General features: G+C 44.3%; 1 protein-coding gene across 2 annotated transcripts in view; it reads left to right on the top strand.

The window, feature by feature from the left end:
* Lrguk (leucine rich repeats and guanylate kinase domain containing) overlaps positions 1 to 16,072 on the top strand; it is a 104,352-nt gene that overhangs the window by 37,903 nt on the left and 50,377 nt on the right. For both annotated transcript variants that reach the window (XM_021165014.2, XM_085840750.1), the window contains exons 8-11: positions 2,145 to 2,225; positions 3,453 to 3,539; positions 4,802 to 4,908; positions 10,290 to 10,409. In XM_021165014.2, the coding sequence (XP_021020673.1) occupies positions 2,145 to 2,225; positions 3,453 to 3,539; positions 4,802 to 4,908; positions 10,290 to 10,409 (395 nt within the window). The remainder of the gene's footprint in view (positions 1 to 2,144; positions 2,226 to 3,452; positions 3,540 to 4,801; positions 4,909 to 10,289; positions 10,410 to 16,072) is intronic.

Here is a 16,072-nt window from a genome sequence, read left to right as displayed (position 1 = left end):
TGTATGTGTGTGTGTGTGTGTGTGTGTGTGCAGTGTGCAATAGACATTGAATTCCCATATAGAAAACAAATTGTCCCAACATTTCAAAAAGCTGATTTAATAGCATAAGATAATCTATTAATGGATCTGTCAGGATTTATTGAATTATTTACTTATTGAAATTTGTTGTGTTTACAACTTGCTGTTAAAATAATGTTGAAGTATATATGCTCACACATAAATCCATCGTTACATGCATTTTTTATTATTTCCTTATGATGGATTTCTGGAAATGCCATTTCTGGGAATGGCTGTCATAAAGCTTGTTGATTTCTGTTTTGAACGTTCATGCTTTCTCTTCCCACTGCAGTTATGAAGTTAGGATAACTTACTGTAGGCATATCTGGCTGTTCGTTTGTCAACAGGATCATTTAAAAATTGTCTATCTGGTGGTGAAACCTGGTGCCTTATATACTGTTTTATATACATGTCTTTGATTATCAATGAGGTTAAACATTTTTTAAAATTTTATTTCTTTTTAAAAATTATCAGCCAGGCATGGTGGCGCACGCCTTTAATCCCAGCACTTGGGAGGCAGAGGCAGGCGGATTTCTGAGTTCGAGGCCAGCCTGGTCTACAGAGTGAGTTCCAGGACAGCCAGGGCCATACAGAGAAACCCTGTCTCGAAAACAAACAAACAAACAAAAAGAGTAGGAGACTTTCATATCTCACTCTCCTCTTTTTTGTATTTACTTATTTGTTTAGCATGTGGATAAACATGAATGGATGTGCACTATATGCAGGCAGTGTCACTGAGACCAGAAGAGTCCCAGGTCTCCTGGGACTGTCATGTGGGTGCTGGGAACAGAGTCCTGGTTTTCTGGAGGAGCAGCCAGTGTTCTTAATCCCCCCTCCCATCTCTCTGACCCCTCCCTCCATGGTTGTTTCTGTTCTTTTGTTTGTTAGTTACAGCACTCTGGCCTGACACTCACTGTGTAGTCCAAGCTGGCCATGAAACCACAGAGATCTGTCCACCTCTGCCTTCTGAGGGCTGGGATGCAGGTCATGTGACACCGCACACAGCTATCTTGAATCCTTAATCTATAATTTAGTTTGTATTATAACTGAAATGGTGGTCTAAAGGATAGTCCTTTACATCCTAATACATCAAAATGTGTGTGACAGCTTGCCACTACTCTAGCTAGATTGATTTAGGGATGGGGGACACTGGAATTTTGGAGTTTGCCTTTCTGATTACGTTATTGGAAATGTCATCCTTTGAAAGTGGCATGTGTGTGTCCACCCCTGACTTAGTTTTGGGATAATTTGCATTTTGATGTCACTTGAATTTGGACAACTCAGAAATTATCTGTGAACCCATTGGTAAAATACTTTTATGAGGCATGCAGAATGCTGTGAGAAACACTAATTTATCACAAAACTCACTCTCTGTATCTGAAATTAGATTGTAATTGTTTATTGTAGAAAATTTAAGTAAGCCTATTTGTGTCTTTAGTATGGTTGAGGGTGCAGGACCACTGTAACCCAGGCTGTCCCCCTGGCAAAACCAAGGCACACGTCCATCTGTAGAATCATTTCCATTTTTTTTCAACCTGGAAGTTCTTAACATACAACCCGGGCAATGGGACACACCTTTAGTTACAGCACTTGGGATGCAGAGCCAGGAGTATCTTTGTGAATTCAAGGCCAGCTAGGCCAGCTAGGGTTGCATAGGGACCTCCAAACAAACAAACAAACAAACAAACAAATCATACAGTTTCCACTGTAAAGTAGTTCTTATGGGGAGAGCATAGAGTTGCATGTCTCCTAGCTGTCAGAAGGCCTAACCAGCCACAGACACAGCAGGGGAGGAGAGGCCCTGAGGAGTGAAGCCAGAGCCTGGAGGGCTAGGACAGGGGGGTCTGGCTGTTTCTCTTCCTTTACACACTATCTTACCGAAGTTAATGTGCGCTTTCCTGTGTTCTGCAATGGCCTTGTGGTATTCTCATTGAAAAGCTGGATATTCAACAGGACATGTTTAAAATAAATTACATTTAAAGGAGCTGATTTTATTGGCTCTTTTTATATTGTGTTGCCTATTGTCTTCTGCTCACTGGCTGTTGACAGTGGATTTATTTATTTATTTATTTATTTTGATCAAATAGATTAAGGAGCTGAGTGAAATAGAATACATTGAAAATCTTCCTATCCTTCGAGTTCTCAATCTGCTAAGGAATCCAATTCAGGTGAGAGTTTGTTTCCCTCAGGGGTAGGGGAGGGGAGAGGAACAGGGGCCAAGTCTTGGAATTTTGATTCAGCATTGATTGGGAGCATCAGGAAGGTGAATACAGCCCCCAACTTCCCACCCCTCCGAAAACAATTACGACAGCTACCACTTCAAACAACTTGTTTTGGAAAAGTGAGATTGTCTCTCATGGCCAATAAACTGTCAACTGCCCCAGTTCCCCTAAAGCCCACATTTGAAAGTCACTTAGTTCATGGTCCTTTAAGACAGATGGTGGGTGGAGCTAAACATTACAACAGAGAATTGTAATTAAAATTGTAAAGCAGCATTCTTTTATATCGGAGAATAAAGAGCCCAGAGGTCCAGACAGAATGTGGTTCCTATTTTATAACAGGGAAAGCAGATGAATTCATTTATAAACAAACACTCTCACAACACGCTTTGATGTATGCAAGAGAAGCTTTAAAATGCTCCAACTGGTGTTTAATAATCATACAGGTTTCTGGGGTGCAGTGTGGCGGTCCACTCACACATACAACACGGAGTGATCTAGTCCTGTGTCTCTGTGTTGGGACCCTAATCGAAGATGCTGTTACACATTTACTTCTCATGCATTCCCGTCTGTGAAAGGCATCTTACACCCAAGGCTTGCTATTCAGGGAGAGAAGCATCTTATTCAAAATAAACCCCTCAGTTACCGCTTTAAAGTCAGGCCATCCTAAGAGCAGTCAGGGAATAAGGAGGAACCTGTTCCTAAGCAATTGACATTTTATTACTGTAAGACAAGTTCAGAGTGATCCCAACTAATACAAAAGAACACAATAAATAATCAACCCATAATGAAATCATAAGAAATCGTCAAATGTCATTATTTTCAGTAATGAAACTCCTTGGCTTTAGTAGAGAAGGGTTTGGCGTCTTAGATGAGCTGCCTGTGTCTGTGGGCTCAGCCTCGACACCAGAGGATAATCCTGCCTTCCCCGCGTATCTCACAGAGATTAGTGAGATCCGCACATTTGAAGAGCTTTATAAATTACAGGACACATTCTGTAGCTTGGTTGTTAATTGAAGGGGGCCTGACGGACGTGAGAATGCTGAGCCCTGTGTTGGGGTCTGGAAGGCAGGGTCATGGTAGCAAGTGTTGAGAGAGGCCCCCGAGAATAGAAGATTGGCACTTGCTGACCTGGGAAAGAGGAAGGCCCTTCAATAGTCCTCTTGTTTTAAACAGATCAAGCCCGAGTACTGGTCCTTCGTGATATATATGCTGCTGCGACTGACAGAGTTAGACCAGCAGAAGATTAAGGTAGAAGAAAAGGTAGGTAACCATGTTGCCTCACGTGTTTTCTGGTTGATACATTCAAAAGTGTCACGTGCTTACAGCAGGACATGTAACCAATCAGTGAGAAGCAGAGCAGTATGCAAATTAATTCTTCATTTAGAATCAACTTCCTTGTCCTAGGATTTGCCAGCTGAACCCTCTGTTAAGCTGAGCAATTACAGGTGTTCCATGGGTACAACGGGAAGTCTGGCATCGAGGAGTCCAGGTACCCCTCCTGCTGCTCATGGCTGGTTTGCAATATGTATAGCTTCCCTACATAACCACAGAGTCTGAGATTCTACCTATGTCAGATTGGAAATTAACAGTGAAATACATTGCGCCACACTACGGTGCTTAAATCACTTTTCTAATATTGCGATTTCCTTAATGCTGCTCTTTCTGAGGACCCATCAGATCCACATAGCTCCAGAGGAATGAGCCATGGCATGCTGGCCAGCACCTGAGTCCCTCCTTCCCTCCCTCCCACAGCTGTGGCAGGAATCAATACCTAGGAGGGGTTTCCTAAACCAGATCCAATTTGAGACGGGAATAAAGGAATGTATATCAGTGGGCACATATTCCATCCCATAAATGTTTCTGCAGCCCAGTCTAGAAATAGTCCCCAATGCTTCCTCATCCTTGTCTCCACGCCCTGGGCCATGGGTACATGCCTCTTTTAACATTTTGTAAATAGAATCAGAATGAAGGTCACTATTAAGTAAAGGGATAATGTATTTAGGAGGGTAGTAAAGACAGAGAGGCCTCTACACCAAGGAAAGGGCCTGTATCCATGGCTAGAGAAAGCCAAGGTAAGGGGGTGCAAGTCTGGGAGAATGTGAAGGGGTGGGAACAGTTCTGGACAAGGGGACATCAGGAAATGGCTCTCTGGTGTCAACTACCCAGAATCTTACACAGCAACTTGGTTTTCCTTCTTCTTGAACTACAAGTTGGATTGTTTATTATATTAAAATTAATCCAGCACTTCAGAAATTTTGTTTTGACTTTTTTCTTTAGCTCATCCCAAACCAAAGAATATAAAGAAAAAGGATAAAAGGGACTCCTTAACTTTTTACAGTAACTTTCGTTATTGGGATTTTAGGAAAGTTAGAGTTGACCAAAGAGACTGCGTGCAAGGCTGGGGACCACGTGACTTACCTTGTCAGTTTGATTGTGTATCTAGGAATTACACTAAGGGCAGTCAATCCTTGTTCTTTTGAGAAACAAACATGTCTCTCTTTACTTTTCTAATTCTGGAAAAGGTTTTTGCAGTGAATAAGTATGACCCTCCCCCTGAGGTGGTTGCTGTCCAAGATCACATGACCCATGTTGTCAACAGCATGTCGCAGCCACAGAGGATCTGGGACAGGTATTTATTAGGGCCGCACAGATAGAACTGGGGGGTTGGGAGGTGGTGGGGGGGAGAGCAGGTAAGTAAAAGACAGTATTGTCATTTTCTCTAATCCTCTCTTCTGTGACTCACTTGGTCCCCATGGCAGCTGCTTTCTCAGGGCTGGAGAGATAGCTCAGCATTTTAGAGCACTGGGTGTTCTTCCATGGGACCTGGGTTCAATCCCAGCACCTACATGTCAGTTCATAACTGCAACTCCAGTCCCAGGCAATCTGACATTCTCTCTTCTGTTCTCCATGAACACCAGGTGCACACATAGTACCCAGATGACATGCAGGCAGAGCACATTAAATAATACAATTCTTTTAAAAAAAATTGTTTATTTATTTTATGAGTACACTGTAGCTGTCTTCATGCATACCAGAAGAGGGCATCAGATCCCATTACAGATGGTTGTGAGCCACTATGTGGTTGCTGGGACTTGAACTCAGTACCTCTGGAAGAGTAGTCAGTGCTTTTAACTGCTGAGCCATCTCTCCAGCCCATTTTTAAAGATTTATTTATTTTTATTTATATGAGTACACTGTAGCTGTCTTTAGACACACCAGAATGGACATTGGATTCCATTACAGATGGTTGTGAGCCACCTTGTGGTTGCTGGGAATCAACTCAGGACCTCTGGTAGAGCAGCCAGTGCTCTTAACCGCTGAGCCATCTCTCCAGCACAATTTTTTTTCCAAAGCCCTTTATTGTCCTCTCAGAGGTAAGGGACCAAGTGATCAATCATGGCCTGTTATCGTGTACTTGAATGTGCTGTTCATTCTCCCTTTGGTGACCTAATGGTGATCTGATTCTTTTCTCTATCATGGGCACCTTGTGTCTAGCTAGCCTGAGCCAAATGTCAGTGAATTTGAATTCTAAAATAAAAGTGTTAATTTTTCTGCCATAGAATAGAAACATAGGCCTTTATCTCATTAACAGAATTAATTATTATTATTATATATTTTCTTTATTTATATTTCAAATGTTATCCCCTTTCCTCATTTCCCCTCTGAACCCCCCCCCATCCCATCCCCGCTCCCCCTGCTCACTAACCCACCCACTCCTGCTCCCCTGTCCTGGCATTCCCCTACACGGGGGCATTGAGCCTTCACAAGACCAAGGGCTTCTCTTCTCATTGATGTCCCACAAAGCCATCCTCTGCTACATACGTGGTTGGAGCCTTGAGTCCCTCCTTGTGCACTTTTTGGTTGGTGGTTTAGTCCCTGGAAGCTCTGGAGGTACTGGTTAGTTCATATTGTTGTTCCTCCTATGGGGCTGCAGACCCCTTCAGCTCCTTAGGTCCTTTATAGCTCCTCCATTGGGGACCCTGTGCTCAGTCCAATGGATGGCTATGAGCATCCACTTCTGTATTGTCAGGCACTGGCAGAGCCTCTCATCATTTATAAACACATTTGTTACCTTTCTTGTATTTGATGAAGAACTTGAAACTAAAGTAAATTCTTCTTTTTTTAATTTTTTTATTACGAATTTTCCTCATTTACATTTCCAATGCTATCCAAACAGTCCCCAATACACCCCCCCCACTCCCCTACCCACCCACTCCCACTTTTTTGGCCCTGGGGTTCCCCTGTACTGGGGCATATAAAGTTTGCAAGTCCAATGGGCCTCTCTTTCCAGCGATGGCCGACTAGGCCATCTTTTGATACATATGCAGCTAGAGTCAAGAGCTCCGGGGTACTGGTTAGTTCATAATATTGTTCCACCTATAGGGTTGCAGATCCCTTTAGCTCCTTGGGTACTTTCTCTAGCTCCCCCATTGGGGGCCCTGTGATCCATCCAATAGCTGACTGTGAGCATCCACTTCTGTGTTTGCTAGGCCCCGGCATAGTCTCACAAGAGACAGCTATATCTGGGTCCTTTCAGCAAAATCTTGCTAGTGTATGCAATGGTGTCAGCATTTGGAAGCTGATTATGGGATGGATCCCTGGATATGGCAGTCTTTAGATGCTCCATCCTTTCGTCACAGCTCCAAACTTGTAAATTCTTCTATTAGCTGCTTTTGGCCATGATATTTTATCACAGCCTCAGAAGTCACTAATACAGTACCATACACGTTCACGTTGCGCATGGGTCATATTTCCCTCAGTTAATCTTCTCTGGACAAATCCTCAAAGATGCACCCAAAGGTGTGCTTCACTGATATTCTAGGCTTGCTTTCTCAATCCAAACAGGCTGAGCATCATAGCTAACCATCACACCATCAATTGTAAACCCTTCCTTAACGGTGAGCAGATGTTATATACCCCTGCCAGAGAGCATCCTGTGAATTCAGACTTCTAGGGAGTCCCTAGAAGGAAGCCCAGCTCACCTCAGACTGGTCCCTTCCAGAGCCACCGTCAGCCCAGCAGGGAGGAGCCACCTTGCCTGGCTGTGCACATGATTCCCGTCTCTCACCTCCAGATCCAAAGACAGATTTACCACGGTTTCTCCATTTCTTTTTGAACAGTCTGCCAGAGCAGATGGCCATTTATGCCATAAGTATAACATAGACGTTCTATCAATACCCAGAGGCATTTTAAAAATACTTGTAAAACTCTTGGATATAAGCACTTTTCTTCTTCATGTGGTGTTCGCTTCTGTGCCTCACGGTCGGCTTCCCACAGAGAGTAGAATGTTTTATTTCACAATCCAGGACATGGATATTACATATAATGTAATCATGTCGACACTGACAGGTTTGCATGTTTATGAGAGCCCTCTGGGTGAGATGACTTATTCTTCCTTTGTGTACATCAGGAAAGTGCATTGGACTTGGAAGAAGGTCTCCTCTCTGATTTGTAACGTGGCTATTTGATGTTTAAGGTTGTATTTATGTAAGAACATAAGACAGCAGTGTTTGGGAAGCTTATATTTCATGGTCATGTCTGACTGCCAGACAAACAAGGGCAGAGGCCATGCAGGTCAGGATGGCGAAGTATAGGGCACCGTTCACAGTTCTGCATCAATGGCTGCCGTGTAGCCCAACCATTGCCTTTCCTACTGTGCCAGGACAGAGCAGGCCCTGCAGCTGGAGTAGGGTACCAGCCGCTGCTGGCACCTGGCCCTGTCAATTGTATGCTGCATTGTTAGAGAATCAGTGTCCCCTCACCTGATGTCACTGGGGTGAGGATGCCTGATTAAGATAAAGACAAACTGTGAACAGCCTGGTAGTCACTGGCAGCTCCTTGCTCCGTAGTATGGCCAACTTCCCAGAATCATCTTGTGCATGCTTTGTCCCTGGCATGTTCTGGCACTAGGCCTTTTTTAAAGAGGCTTTGGCTTTGTTTGGGGGCTACTTTGGATATAGTGTATGCTTTCATTTGTATTTATTTTTTGACTTGTCTAACATTGTTTTTGTGTGGTTGATTTGTTGTTGTTTTGTTCATTTGCCTATTTTCTATATTTGTCACTGTCTTTTTTTTTTTTTTCTTGAAAATGTACTTTGAGGGAGTCAGTAATACCCATGCAATTGTGGGAACTCTGTGCCTTTCCCCCATATTCCGCAATGGTGGTTCCCTGTACAGGTGTTAGCCAGGTGCCCAAACTAGGAGACTGACAGGGGGGCCTCTGAGACCTCAGGCTTCTGCAGCCCCTCAGGCGCTCCTGTGTGTTCAGCTCCATCTTGGTTCTATGCAGGTTCATTAGGTCAGTCACCTGAGCACCACTCTCAAGACTTAGCAGTGTCACAAGTGTCCCCTGGGTGCCTTTAGATAGCTGGAACTTCCTCCCCTCCTGTCCTCATCTCTCATCTCTGCCATCTAGGGATCGACTCTCACTGTATTGTATTTATTGTCACTTCAAGAAGATGTGTGTGGATCATACAGAGTAACCTTCCCAAACTGGCACCCTCTCGCCCTATGCAGGATTCCTTCCTGGAATTTCGTCCATGTGGTTGAATTCGTTTTTCATTGCTAAGTAGCATTCCAGGGCATAGGTTTGTGGGCATTAATTTAACCACTCACATGTGAAAGGTTATTTGGGCTGACTCCAGTTTGGGATAATGACACTGTGAATATCCATGAGCAGGTGTTTGCACATGTCAGTTTGAGCCTGTTGTTTCCAGTGAGTACTTAGGGCTGTTTGGAGGTTTTCCTGACCTCAGATCCATTAGATGGCACCGGCTGCTTCCTTGTCCTGCACAGGCTCCAGTACCAGAGACACTTCTGTTAGGTGTGTTTTCCACGGGCATTTGTCTCCAAGATTTCCCCATTTTTATCCATATCCATAGAGATTAGAAACCCTGCTCATAGCCGGGCATGGTGGTGCACACCTTTAATCCCAGCACTCGGGAGGCAGAGGCAGGTGGATTTCTGAGTTCGAGGCCAGCCTGGTCTACAGAGTGAGTTCCAGCACAGCCAGGGCTATACAGAGAAACCCTATCTCAAAAAAAAAAAAATCATTTTTCTTTTTAAACATGGGGTCTCTTTATGCAACTCTGACTGGCCTGGACTTTGCTATGTAGACCAAGTTAGCCTTCAGTGCACAGAGATCTTCCTTTCTCTGTCTCAGAATCTGTGCTGGATTAAAGGAGTGTGCCACTAGGCCTGGAAGAATTGTATTCTTTCTTCAGTTTTCCAGTCTAGAGTCATGTTCCAGCCCTTCCTTTCCTTTGAGCAAGTCAGCCTGCCTTTCTTTACCCCAGCTGGTGTTAAACGAGGAATGATAGAAACAGCCTCCTTAGCTCTTGTGGTCATTCCATGAGGGCTGTGTAGAGCACAGAGAGGAGGGCCTGGCGTGCAGTGACTGCTCACATGTGACATCCTTCACTCTGAAGCCTGCTTGGCATGCCTGTGTTCCGGGGCAGCAGACATGGAGTCTAAACACTGCCCCCAGAATTCACCCACTTTGCTCCTTGATGAGTTCCAGGAGGAACCGATTAGCAATCAGGACCTAATGTGTCCTTCCATGTTTTTCCTCTAGAAAAGCTTGGTAAGGTAAATTGAGGTAAATTTGTATTTTTACATTAGTATCTATCCCTTGAGTGTTATTTTTCCCCCAAAGGTTATATTTCATGTTGTATATCTCTGTGTGTGCCCAAGTGCACATATGTGTGCACCAAGTGTGCGTAGGTGCCTGTGGAGGCCAGAAGAGGACATCAGATTCTTGTGGAACTGGAGTTATAGTTGGCTGTGAGCTGCTGGATATGGCTGTTAGAAACCAAGCCTGGGTCTTCTCGAGAGAGCGGCAAATGACATGACCCACTGGTCTGTCTCTCCAGCCCTAAATGTTATTGCGGGTAGATTATTTTGGGTATATTATGAGCATTCAGCAAGTGCTCATTAGTTATGACTGTGATGCAGAAACTTTAGCTCGTGCAGATGGCTAACACAGGGCATCTCTGCTGGATCTCATTGCAGCACCCTGCCGAGTCTGGATGCCCCTTATCCCATGCTCATACTAACTGGGCCTGCAGCTTGCGGGAAACGAGAGCTCGCCCACCGCCTCTGCAGACAGTTTAGTACTTACTTCAGATATGGGTAAGTTTGCCTGTTGGCATGTAAGTCTGGGAGAATAGTCCACCTTGTTGGGAACATCAACGTTTCCTTCCACCAAGTTCTCAGATGTTGCAAAATCTCTCTGTTTTGAGCAAATTCTTACATAGATGCAGCAATTTCTGTAAGTTATATTTAAAAACTAGGAGTAGTAAAGAAAGTGAAAGTTAGGTAGATGACAAGTTCTCACAAGTCCCAACTACCGTGTACCCTTGAAGGTCATTTATCTCTACAGTTGGATTGGGATGATTTCGTGGTCTTATGGAATCTTTCTTCTCCTGCTGTCCTCACTGATGTAGTAAAGATGTTTATTGAAGTTTATTCCATTTACAGAAGAACTTAGCAATTAGCCAAACGAGACAAAAGATTTGTCTTCGATGAGATAAGTAGTAAATATGTTGGTGACCAGCCACCAGCCAAACAAGTAAGCAAGCAGGGCACACCCATTGCTTTGCATACCTTTCCCACACAAGGTCTGTTAGCTTCTTTGCCACTTACTCTACTGTAATCTACCCTGGGCTTTATTTGAGTTCTTCAGATGCTTAAGCTAATGCAGTGCCAACTCAAATCATTCTCCAAGATCTGAAAGTACTGGTCTTCCTGATTGAGCATAATGGGGTTTGAAGGCGGTATCCTATGGACCTGCTGTTGTGCGCCACTGTTCTCTGGGGAGAGGTGACCAATGTCCACTCCTTCCAGGTAGAGAATCTATGACAGACCAAAATGGTAATTCCACCAGAGACCAACTTATTGAACCAGTAAGTTTATTGGGGTTACTTATACAACTCAAAGGCAGTTGCCTCACCAAAACCCATCTCAGCAAGGAGATGACTCACAAAAGCTGGGACCTTCCCCGATCCTGGTTCCACGGTTCCACGGTTCCACGGTTCCACAGTTCCGCTTGCAGGCCCTCAGCATTTCTTACTACATATATAATCTCAGGGAAATAGAGGCCTCAGGGAGCAGGGGTGGGTGGGGTGGTGGCGTGCTGATGGGAGCTCTGCTCATGAATCTTGTGTCTGGAACTTTCTGGAACTTTTTTCCTGAGTCGGAAGGCACCTCCCCGTCAGGACTCCCTGAGTCTTAATGAGCTTCCCTTGGGAATGGAGTGTTTCAGTTAGGAGGGAATTGACATACAGTACTTGCAAGGTCACAGTGTGGGTCACACTTCCGTGGTGGTCTGTCTTCCAGGGACAGCCTTCCCCCAGCTGGGCCTGGAACACAGGCTGGCCACTCTGGAGTTCCTTGCCTCCTCCCCAGAGGTGCATAGCAGCAGAGAGGGGACAACCTAAGTGTTTCCTGTCTCTTCCTGTCCCTTCCCTCAGGTGGCTCAACAAGCTCAGGGTTTCCTGTAGCAAATGGAGAAGATGGGGTGGGGGTCGGTGGGAGTGGGGGTCGGTGGGGGACGTGGTGGGGGTACAAAACAAAACAAAACCAAAGGAGACATCTGAAAAAAAACCAGCCTACTAGACTTACAAGAGTTTTAGAAGTTTCTGGAAATCATATTTAGAATTGAACTGTGATCTTCTGACCTGTTTCCTCTTTAGCCTTTATATGTGGCAAAGGATTTACCTTGTAATTAATGGTGAATGCCAGTGAGTTGAAGATGTTACTATAAAGCTATGTAGGCTAGTAAGAAACGTGAGTCTCTAATGCCGTTACAGAAACAGCCCCTTCCTGAAGCTGTACATGCTCAAGCAGTGCAAATACCATCCTTAAAAGGCCCATTTACTGAGATACTTAAAATTACAGCACACATTTGGACATTTCTAGACATAAATGCTATAGAATAGAAATACCACAACGTTACAAAAATAAGCTAAAAGTTAGCACTTGCCTTAAAAGCTTAGCTAGCGGCCATTATGTTCAGTGGGGACACCCAGCCTGCTTCCAAAGATAAGCTGAGCACAGTGAATGAAAGGTCAAACTAGAGGTCAAGGGTACACACTGACCATTGTGCCAGGGTATACATTTGGAACCTTTTAGCAAACCAAAGCCACCTAGGGAACCAGGGCTTTCTCTTGTCCCTGTCACGTCTGTGGCAGCATCTGGCAATAGTTGGTGGCCTGGTCCTTTTTATTTATTACTGCTCTTGCCAGAGCATGTTTGGTCTGATATGTTTTTGGAAATGTTTATTGATTTACCCTCAAGATTTCTAATGCAGTCTGCTCTGATGTTCTTATCTGGCTCAATTACTCATTTCCACCCAATCCCATGTGTCCCTTATTCAAATGCTTACCCATCCTGACTCTATTGGTTTACTTAGTGTCTTTTTCCTTAGTGTCTAAGCCCAGGTAGATGAGTGGCCACCTCAACCTTGTTTACCAGTGAGTTCTAACTGTCTAACATATGACCAGGTACTTAATATACATATAATAAATATTTATTAAGTGAATAACTAATTGAATAAATGGACAGCTAGGTTAATGGCTATGTATGCAAATTTAGCTGAAATGACAGCAACTGGAAGTATTGATGGCTTTCCCGATGGCTCTGTGGAGAAATGGACAGATGGATAGATTCATCCATCCATCCATACATACATACATACATACATATATACATACATACATTCATGCAGTGAATCTTTACTGAGTTGCTCCCATGATCTGGTCCCTGATGATACAGTGAGAAACAGACGCCTGAGGTCATTTCCTTTGTGCAGTGTATAACCTGGTAACGAGCTGCCGCCTTAACTCATGGACTGTGCAGCATTTGTGCAGGTGTGAGGTGGCAAAGCCCTCAGAAAGAGCTTCATGGCTGTTCTGCTGGAGCTGCCGCTGACTTTGCTCACAGTACTACCAACTGCTCCAACACCCCCCCATCCCCCACCTCGGAGAGTCAGAAATTGGTCCACCTACTGGTCTCAGCATCTTCATGGAGGTAGAGAGCCAGGCTCGTCCCATGGCAGATCATTCTAAGAATACCACCAAGGTCTGGGTCAAAGTCCATGTCCTTGGGTCACAAAGAAGGGCACTAGGTAGCTAATGATTTCATCCCTTGAGAAAGCCAAGATAGGCCTGCCATTCTACAAAGCTACTTTGTGATTAAAACTGAAGCTGAACCAAAGCACATCTTCAGAGACAAGCCATTACTTTCACTTACAGTTTCTTTTTAATGTTTCTTATCCAACGTAGATTGTAGATTTTTAATTAAATGAAAGCAGGCACAAATACAATCTTATTGCAACATTTCCCCGGCTATTTACTCGTCTCTTCTTCTCTCTTATTTATTTTCTTTACTTTGGTGGTTTTCTTCTTAAAATTACATGCACCATGATCAAGACAATCAGGGAAATTCTCACATGCCAACTTGCATGTACAGATACATGAAGAAAGAGCATGATTCTGTTGTATAACCAACAGTGGAGGGCAGGGGTTTTCTTCCGTGGTATTAGGCTTTGGTTTTACTGTTTGTTCTTGGTTTAGAACTAGGCCAGATGCCATTTCTTTACCAGTATTAGTTACTGGTGGCCTAGAGATATAAAGGTACTGCTATTACCATACAAGCCATGACCTAGAAATGTGTTGGATGAAGAAGGCCCCACCAAGACCATCGTCCAGTCTTAAGGCCAGTCATGTGATCTGAAGCATCCTGAAAGAAAAACTGTTCTTCCCTGCATCTCTGTTTTATAATTATCTCTATCTTCCTTAGTTTTCTGTGATATTGACTATTAAATGTGCTTTTATTTTTAGCATTAAAGTAAAAAGACCACATGCTGTTTAGCTGCATGAGATAGCTTAAGGTCATTTTTCTCTGATGTGTCCCTTTCTACAAATGTAATAGCCTTGTAGCATGTCTGCTTGACTTATTCAGTAATACGTAACGGTCCATGCACCGATGATAAAACTGAAACGAGGAAATATGGGCCCCATCCTTCTGGCTTCATAAAACAGTAAGTGTTGGATGGGATTTACGTAGGAAATATTGTCTAACAAGAGACTTGGCTGAGTTCTGTAAGAGCCCACGACAGCATAGTGGGCTGTAGGGCCTGATGGAAACACTCTCCTATTTAGGCACAGACACACTTTGCTAAGAGAGAGGACACACCATAGAACAAGTCTGAAGGCTAAGCTTGAAAGTGGGAAGGCATGCAGACAAAAGGCAAGGCTAGGCAGATGACTACAAGTGTCTCAGCAGGAGCAGGATGTTGCATATGCCAGCAAGATTTTGCTGAAAGGACCCTGATATAGCTGTCTCTCATGAGGCTATGCTGGGGCCTGGCAAACAAAGAGGTGAATGCTGACAGTCATGTATTGGATGGAACACAGGGCCCCCATTGGAGGAGCTAGAGAAAGTAGCCAAGGAGCTGAAGGGGTCTGCAACCCTATAGGTGGAACAACAATATGAACTAACCAGTACCCCCAGAGCTCATGTCTCTAGTTGCATATATAGCAGAGGATGGCCTAATCGGCCATCAATGGGAGGAGAGGTCCTTGGTCTTGTGAAGATTATATGTCCCAGTACAGGGGAATGCCAGGGCCAAGAAGCAGGAGTGGGTGGGTTGGGGAACAGGGTTGGGGGAGGGTATAGGGGACTTTCAGGATAGCATTTGAAATGTAAATGAAGAAAATATTTAATAAAAAAAGAAAAAAGAAAAAGAAAATTGGAGACAAGAAGACCAGTTTCGATAAAGTAGGCAGGTGATGCTGGCCCGAGCCAGGTAGGGTATACTCACCAGAAGGTGAGCACAGTAGTGGCTTCATGGAATCCCTTGTGCTCATGATCCCTTCGCTGTGTCCGCTGATCTCCTGATGTGTATTTGCCCTGGGTGTGCAGACCACATCGTTAGCCTACTCAGAGGCGTGGGAATGCCTGGGCTTTCGTGTCTACATGTTGAGAGAAATCACAATCTAGCATATCACCATGTACTGAGTCATGCGTTCACAGCCAAGCTCCCTGAATTAGCACGGGGCTTGCTGTCCTGTCACTGTTTCCTGAGGCACTCAAGTCTCCAGAACCAAGGTTTTAAATCTGTGCTTCGAGTCTCACTGAGACGGTCTACTTCCCCAACCAGTGGCTCACTCTTTCTTCTTAGATAGCTTTTCTTCCTACCTAGCCTTATCCTAGCTACTTTAGAATGTTATTAGGGACAGCCATCCAGATGTCCTTCCTTCCCACAGTGTCCTTTCTATGGGCATGGCTTGTTAGCTGTTTCAATGACAGCCCTCTCTAAAATGCCAAAGTTCCCCTCCGTCCTTTATAACTGGAGATGCAGCCCGTGCTTAGTCTCCAGCCTAGTCCTTTGGTGGCAAAGTGCAACCACCAGGGAGTGTGGCTCCCATCTGAAGCCATGACTTAACCAGGATATTACTAGTAAACTAATTAGCAAATAATAAAGTCATAGAAATACATGTTTGGAGGAGGGGACAGATGCTGACGGGGTGGCCCAAAGAAATCCACTTAGGTTAAAGTTGGTGCTGCTGCTCCTAAGTGAGCTTGGTGAAACATCGGGATGTCTTTCCTTTTCAGGGTGTTCATATTCAGGCAGCACACACACACACACACACAGTGCAGGTGTCTGTATGTAAAAATCGGGATGACAGATGGAAAAGCCCACAGGTCATCGCAGGTCTTTCTTAATAGAAGGTCCCTCAGCCTCTGTCATCCTGGTCTCCACATCACTGAAGCCATTCCTTTGTTTACCT

This window comes from Mus caroli, unplaced genomic scaffold, assembly GCF_978045245.1.
Source record: "Mus caroli unplaced genomic scaffold, Mus_caroli_1 scaffold_7, whole genome shotgun sequence".
Classification (NCBI taxonomy): Eukaryota; Metazoa; Chordata; class Mammalia; order Rodentia; family Muridae; genus Mus; species Mus caroli.
The sequence above is the reverse complement of the archived record's forward strand: the minus strand, read 5'-3'. Positions and strand labels throughout refer to the sequence as shown.